The 8,239-nt window shown below is 33.8% G+C and overlaps 1 protein-coding gene across 1 annotated transcript; it reads right to left on the bottom strand.

Moving 5' to 3' along the window:
* Positions 1-5,432: 5,432 nt before the first annotated feature.
* On the bottom strand, positions 5,433-6,385 carry LOC120360040. The gene has a single exon (XM_039459591.1). The coding sequence runs from the start codon at positions 5,796-5,798 to the stop codon at positions 5,442-5,444; it is 357 nt and encodes a 118-aa protein (XP_039315525.1). The 5' UTR covers positions 5,799-6,385; the 3' UTR covers positions 5,433-5,441.
* Between the last annotated feature and the right edge of the window lie 1,854 nt (positions 6,386-8,239).

The raw sequence follows: 8,239 nt of genomic DNA on the forward strand, positions 1-8,239 counted from the left end.
ATTGAATTAATAAATTAAGTTAAAAATACTTTGACTATGGTCATGTGGTTAAAAAATTGTTCAAAGGATCCTCCTTTTCCCAACAATTCTTTGTTTTCGGGCAATAACGTGCGGATCAAATGTGTCAAAAATTTCTCGTCAATGATTTTATAGAAATTAATGGTGAATAAAATAATTTTTAGTCACAGATCATAAAAAACTACAATGTAAATCTGAAACAATCAAATTCAGACTTAAAAAATGTTTTTCCATTGTACGTTAATTTGTGAAACTTTAAGTCAAAAACTTAGCAATGTGTCAAGTAGAGTCAAACAAAATAAAAGTTGCGTGTCCACCAGGATCGGTTCTTATTTGTTGCTTCTAAGACTTACAGCAAGAGATTGACAAAATTGAACTGTGTAGGAACAGGAAAAGTGACCCAAATATAAATATAAATATAAATATAAATATAGGTATCTGTTTGTGTAAAAAATTATTTGTCTTTTTTGGTAGATCTTTAAGTAAATCAAAATGTGCATTATTAAGCAGTTTTGTATCTTTGCTTAATGCTATTTTTCTATTCCTTAATGTGAATTATTTTGGACATAAGTCGAAAATAAGATGGAAATAAGTGCAAAATCCTGCTTACTATAACATCATTTTGTTATATATGTACACACGCGCACGCGCATACACACGCGCACGCTCTCTCTCTCTCTCTCTCTCTCTCTCTCTCTCCCTCTCCCCACCTTGTTTAAAAAAATCTTAAACATCGCAAAATGCACAACTAAAAATAAACGTTTCGGCGTTTTTGTAATAATGTATCAATTTAATGTGAATTAATTAATTGTTTATTTTATTACAGTTACAATAAATGTTTGAAGTGTGCTCCTCCTACTTCGATACACATTCTTGCTCTTTTTCGTACATTTTGTATACAAATGAATGTTTGTTTACAAAAAGCGGTATGTTCAACATTCATAATTCTCATTATTGGAGCTATGAAAATACGTTTGTCAACCGAGAAAGTTCTTTCCAACATCAATATTCCATAAATATTTGGTGTGGATTATTGGGAGATCAAATCGTATTTTAAGGCAAGTATTTTAAGACAATTTATTAATCAAATTAAATTTAACCTATTTTTATTTTTTTTTATGTTTTTTTCCTGACATTACATTTTTTATTATGTCTCTTAACATCTCTCCAAATTTAAAATTTCTTTCCTTACAAAACTAGCTTGCCTTCTTTGATACTTCAAAAATGTTTATTTAATTAAAACAGAAGAAGAAAGATTAAATTGTCTCAAATCAAATATTACTGTTTGTAATAAATGTTTTAATGCAAACAACTATTTAGTAATTAAGATAGTTATAGTATTGTTAGTGAAGTAAGATTCAATAACTTCGTGGCCTGCTCAATCTCCGAATTACAATCCATGCGAGTTTTTTCTTTGGGGAGCAATAAAGAAAAAAATATTTACGCACACCAACATCGAGACAGTTGACAAGATGACAAAATTGGTATTCTGCACTATTGAAAGAATTGATAATGATCAAGTTCGAAAAACTACGCAAAATGTACGAAAAAGAACAAGAATGTGTATCAAAGTAAGAGAAGCACACTTCGAACATTTATTATGACTGTAATGAAATAAACAATTAATTAATTCACATTAAATTGATAAATTATTATAAAAACGCCGAAACGTTTATTTTGTTATAGTTGTGCATTTTATGATGTTTAAGATTTTTTTTAAACAAGATGGAAAGAGTGTATGTGTGTGCGCGCGCGCGCGCGCGCGTGCATGCGTGCGCGTGTGTATGTGTGTGCGTGTGCGCGCGTGCGTGCGTGCGTGCGTGCGCGTGCGTGAGTGTGTGCGTGCATGCGTGTGTATGTACAGCCGTTTTGCTGCTCATCATTGTTCTCCCGCCGGGTAATTTTTCAGCTCCGCTCCGCCCGCGCGACCGTCCATTGTTCGTCCTTGCTTTTCTTGTATAGACGGACCTTGAGTCGCTAAATTTAACATCGTATAACATCTAACAGAAGGCTCAAATCAAAACATGACTAAGGACTTTTGGACTTACAAGGGGAGGATCAGGTGAGTCACCCTGGGATTTTTATCCCAATTTTTTTAGTTATTCCGGAGACGAAAAAAAAGTTTACGTCTCCCGGCGTTTGATCGAATAGGCCTTAGTTTCGAAATAATAAATTTGTGAAAATTGGCCATATCGCGGCGCGCTATATGAGCCTTCCCGGTAAGTGCTCTCTCAACCAGTGCAGTCGGCTCCGTACGTTAGGTGCTCGCTTCACAATAAGATCGTAAGATCCGGGTTCGCTCCCGGATATGTGCAATATTTATTTTTATTTTTAATAAGTATATTTATTTATCTTGATAATATTGATATAGTATGCAAATTTCAAAAATAGAAAATTTTATTTAATATCACTTTCTAAACATTAATTTAAATTTAATTTGAATTCAAGTAATAATATTTGAAATAATAAATAGGTAATAATAACAATAATATATAAGTTATTTGAAATGGATAACATATAAAGGCAACGTATTTAAATTTTCAAATTGTTTAATTTAAAATTTAATTGGAAATAATATTAACAGTAATTTAAAATTCTAGTTTTTAAAATAATTATGCGTGGAAAAAGAATACCAGTGTTAAATTTAAACAATTTGAAAATTTAGATACGTTTCTTTTATATATTATCCATTTCAAATAACTTATATATATTATTATTATTACTTATTTATTATTTCATTTATTATTACTTGAATTCAAATTCCCTTCAAATTAAATTTAAATTAATGTTTAAAAAGTGATACTAAATTAAATTTTCTATTTTAGAAATTTGCATACTATATCAATATTACCAAGATAAATAAATACACTTATTAAAAAATAAAAAAAAATATTGCACACATCCGGGAGCGAACCTGGATCTTATGATTGTGAAGCAAGCACCTAACGCACGGAACTGACTGCACTGGTTGGAAGAACAATTACCGGCAAGGCTCATATCGCGCGCCGCGGTATGGCCAATTTTCACAAATTTATTATTTTGAAACTAAGGCCTATTCGATCAAACGCCGGGAGACGTAAACTTTTTTTTCGTTTCCGGAATAACTAAAAAAATTGGGATCAAAATCCCAGGGTGACTCACCTGATCCTCCCCTTGTTAGGTTAATGTCCTCTATTTCATGGTATACTTCAGGTGCGATCGTTTTATTACACCCTATATACACACGCGCGCGCGCGCGCGCGTGTGCGCACACGCGCACACGCACAAGGTGTCCGTAAACTAGAGAACCTACCCTTTTGAGAACATAGAGGAGATGAAAAAGGACAAAAAAGTTTTATATTATTTTGCGATATTCGTTATAATTATCGAGTTATAAAATAAAACGTCCGAGCCATTGTGCGGTAACGCCGCGTCATCGCGCCTAGCTCGTAGGCAACGGCACGCGGCAGGAAAGGTGACAAGTCGTCTGAATTGGCACGGCGCGACAGTCTGAATTCGCCGTACCGCGTGTACATACACTGAAAAAATCAAATCTGTTATTCATGAAATAAGACTAAGGAGAGGTAACTGCATAAGCTGGGGAGAAAAGAGTTGATCACAAAAAATGTTCCGGGTTCGTTGAACGGAATAATTTGGACCTAGCGTCGCCATATTGAATCAGTATCATGAAGTAAGTCATGATCAGTATATACAATTTGTCACATTGCGTATTGATATATAAAAATATAATTTGTATTTTTAATTTCTAATATAAATAATATACTTATTAAATAAAATGGCTTGTTGCGTGGATGGCTGTAACTCTAGGCAAGAGAGAAAAGGATCAGAAAGAAAAAGTTCATTCACACCTCACAGTAAATACTCAAATTTAGGAGGTATTTTAAAAAATTTTTTTGTACATATTAACATATATTATAAATGTATATGTTAATTAAAAGTAAAACTTTAATTTATTTTATAGAATAAAATAATGTTTCTTTCTTGGCACAAGATGTCTGCTAGAAATATAGAAATAAAAAAAAAAAGCAGATTTTGCGAATTCCATTTTAAACCAGAAAATATTATTAAACAAAACGCATTTATACAAACAGATGGAACAATAATTTATATACCAAGACGAAAATTGAAAACAGGAGCGGTTCTTTCAATTTTCCCAATAAAACATATACCATATTTTAATCAGATAGAACATGAATGTTTTCAACTGAATGTGACCTCTCAGAAACAGTTTTACATTCAGTTTTTGTATTTATATGTTATGTGTGTGTGAATAAATATATAAGATATTTCATTTATTACCCCTTTCTCTCTGTAATAATATATATATATATACATATATATATATATATATATATATATATATATATATATATTTATATATTTATATATATTCTTTTCAATCTTACAAATTCATTGAATATTTAGTCATTGATTATATAATATGCATTATACATATATATTTCACACTCCGGCAATCTCCTCTCTAAAATAGATTTCATAACATTAATTATAATAAACACTATGCAATTACATATTTTTATACAATCCTTATTTATTTTTATTTTATCTCTACTTACTCTATATATTCTTTAGCTATACTATTTTAGCATAGCTATTGACAGATTACATGTTACATTTAAAACATTTATATCATTTATTTTATTTATTACATTATATTAAAAAATTTTCCACTCACGCTGTAACATATATTTTTTTATTTTTTAACCAAAAACACTCCAGGACACGAATGATAGCGTGTATCATTTTATCTTTGTCTAACATTTGGTAAATAATAAGGATAAAATTAGTCCAAGATGGCGACGCTATGATGCAAGTTATTCTGTTCAACAAACACGGAACATTTTCGTGACCACTTTCAATCTCTACAGTTACTTCTCCTTAATCTTACTTCATAGTGTTATTCTAGCTAAAGCTTTTTCTTACACATTTGATAAATAACACATTTGATTTTTACAGTGTGTGTACATATGTACGAGGGTAGTCCAATAAGTACTTACAATTAGCCTACAAAAGAAAAACAAAAATTTTGGGAAAGTGGCGATTTATTTCTCAACATAGTCTCCTTTTAGCTCGATACACTTGACCCAGCGATGCTCCAACTTATTTAACCCATCTGAAAAATTCGTTTTCTCGAGGTCTGTAAAGTAGGCCTCCGTGGCGGCGATGACCTCCTCATTCGACTCAAATTTCTGACCGGCGAGTGACTTCTTCAAGTTTGGAAACAAAAAAAGTCGCACGGGGCCAAATCTGGAGAATACGGTGGATGGGGCAGCAGTTCATAGTGCAATTCGACCAATTTGGCCGTGGCGACGGCGGAGGTGTGAGTCGGTGCGTTGTCATGGTGGAAGAGCACTTTTTTCTTCGCCAAATGGGGCCGTTTTTTTCTGCAATTCGGCGTCGAATCAGCCCAATAATTCGGCATAGTAGAGCCCTGTGACCGTTTTGCCCTTCTCCAGGTAGTCGATATAGATCACACCTTGTGAATCCCAGAAAACGATGGCCACCACCTTTCCGGCCGATAGGACAGTCTTCGCCTTCTTCGGAGCACGTACGCCGGGTGAAGTCCACTGTTTCGACTGTTCCTTGGTCTCTGGTATGTACCAGTAGACCCATGTTTCATCGACGGTCACAAACCGACGCAGAAACTCCTTCGGATTGCGCTTAAACAGCGTCAAACACTGCTCTGAAGTGGTCTCACGGTTGCGCTTGTTGTCCGGAGTGAGCAAACGCGGCACCCATCGCGTCGACAGCTTTCTCATGCCCAAAATTTAATGCAGGATATGACCCACGCGGTCTTTTGAGATGCCTACTGTTTCAGCTATCTCGCGCACCTTCAATCGACGGTCTGCCAATACGAGATCGTGGATTTTTGTCACGTTATCCTCCGTGGTAGCCATTTTCGGGGCACTTGGGCGTGGTTCATCAAAAACCAACGTGCGACCACGTTGAAACTCGTTAAACCAATTTTTGACGGTCGCCATCGAAGGAGAAGAGTCACAGTACACAGCATCCAAGCGCTCTTTGATTTCGCTGCGCGATTTCCCTTCCAAAAACAAGAATCGAATCACCGATAGATATTGCTCTTTTCCGTTTTTCTAAAATCCGCGGACACGCCCGCTTCCACACGCGGTCAAAACAAAACTACGAGTCCGATTCGGCTGAAATTTTGACAGTAGCCGTCTACAAGAATGTACTACACGATAGTAAATCTCTCTTGCGATACTGGTACCATCGGGCAGTGAGGCTAAGTACTTATCGGACCGCCCTCGTATGTACAGTCGTGAGCTAAAAGGTTGAAAGTTGCAACACATTTTCTTCGATTATTTTTGGAATGTAGACTTGCTCATCGAACGGCGAACGTCATTAGTTCTTACCTGTGGATCCAACCAATTAGCATCGAACCATCTAACCGTCGAAGAAAATGTGTTGCAACCTTTTAGCTCACGACTGTACACGCAATGCGGCGATTTCAGACCGTCGCGGTGTGCCAATTCAGACGATTTGTCACCTTTCCCGCCCCACGCCGTTGCCTACAAGTTAGGCGTGATGGCGCACCGCACAATAGCTCAGACGTTTTTTTTATAACTCGATAATGAATCGCAAAATTGTATAAAACATTTTTGTCCCTTTTCATTAACTCTATGTTCTTAAAACGGTAAGTTCCCCATTTCTCTGACATCCTGTATATGTAAAAAACAAAATAATGTTATAATAAGTAAGAAATTACAAGAAACGGGAATATTAGAAGTAATATTTTTATAATGTTATCAGTATTCAATTATAATACAATTTTGTAACAATTATGCTACAGTGTTTACTGGGTAATTTTTTTTAGTCCTTTCATAAACTTTTTAGTTTTAAATTTAAAAATATTTTATAAGAAATGTGTTTTTATACGAGAAATTCGATATCATTGCGAGAAAGCATCAAATCATTTTTTGCAAAAAAAAGCATTTTACCGTTTAAAATATAACTTTCGAATACTTTTTTTATTAAACAATAATACGTTATATTGGATTGACAAAATTAAAATACGAGAATAAAAGGTCTCAAAAATAGAATGTCACAGCGGTTCTTGGTGCCAAATAATAATTTTTAATTTTTACAATTTCCAACTCAAACTGCGCTCCGCATTCGTCGGAGTTAAAACACAGTAAAAATTAAAAATTATTATTCGGCACCAAGAACCCCTGTGACTGATATAATTCTTCTATTCTCGTAAATTTTTTTATTAATTTTTATTTGATAATATCCCATCTATTTAAAATAAATCGATGATAAATCGTATACACAATGCCATCTCTCGAATAATGTATATGTACATATCTGAGTGTCTCATCCTGTTTATAACACAATCAGCCTCTGTCTGTCTCTCATGTAAGACCACGCGGTTTTTATTCCTTTATATACAACCAATATACAAGTTACAGTAAAGTACCGTTAAATAACGTGAAATTATTCAACCCATCCTTGCAGTCTGACATCAAACTGCAATGCTTCAAAATAATATTTTTTAAAAATACTAACTTTTAAACAATAATAAGTCCAAATAAACAGCTAAAACAGGCTAGTGAGAGTCAGCGCGGGTTTAAGAGCGCAAAACACAATCAGTGTTCAAACAATTATTTATTCATAATGAATCAGAAGTAACGAACGTTTGTTTGAACACTGATCATGTTTTGCGCTCTTAAACCCGCGCTGACTCTCACTAGCCTGTTTTAGCTGTTTATTTTGTGTTAAATCTTGAGTCTTTTAATACTTTGTTTAATAATAAGTCATATCCAATTGAAATTAAAACATAAGATTAAAAAGCCTTTATCAGTCACAGCGACATAAGTCTTACAAGTAAACTTACGGAAGTGCCACTTCCCAATTTTAATGAAACTTTGCATATTTGTAGAATTTTGAAGAATATTTGAGACATATTTTTTTTTATCTGCAGTCCACTCTGAAGGATGAAAACTATCCTTTAAATATAGATTTACAGAAGATAGATGTACGAAAAAAGAATAAATTAGAAACTAGAAAATTCAAATAATTTTGACAATAAACTTGTAAATTAGCAACAAAATTACACGAGAGTGTCAACGACTTGACATGTGTTCAAAGATAAAAATGTTCGTAATATTAGAAAATAAAACAAAAGAACACGAATTTGGAAACAATTGCTGCAAAAGACGTATAAATCACACAGACGTAG

This window comes from Solenopsis invicta, unplaced genomic scaffold, assembly GCF_016802725.1.
Source record: "Solenopsis invicta isolate M01_SB unplaced genomic scaffold, UNIL_Sinv_3.0 scaffold_88, whole genome shotgun sequence".
NCBI classification, from domain to species: Eukaryota; Metazoa; Arthropoda; class Insecta; order Hymenoptera; family Formicidae; genus Solenopsis; species Solenopsis invicta.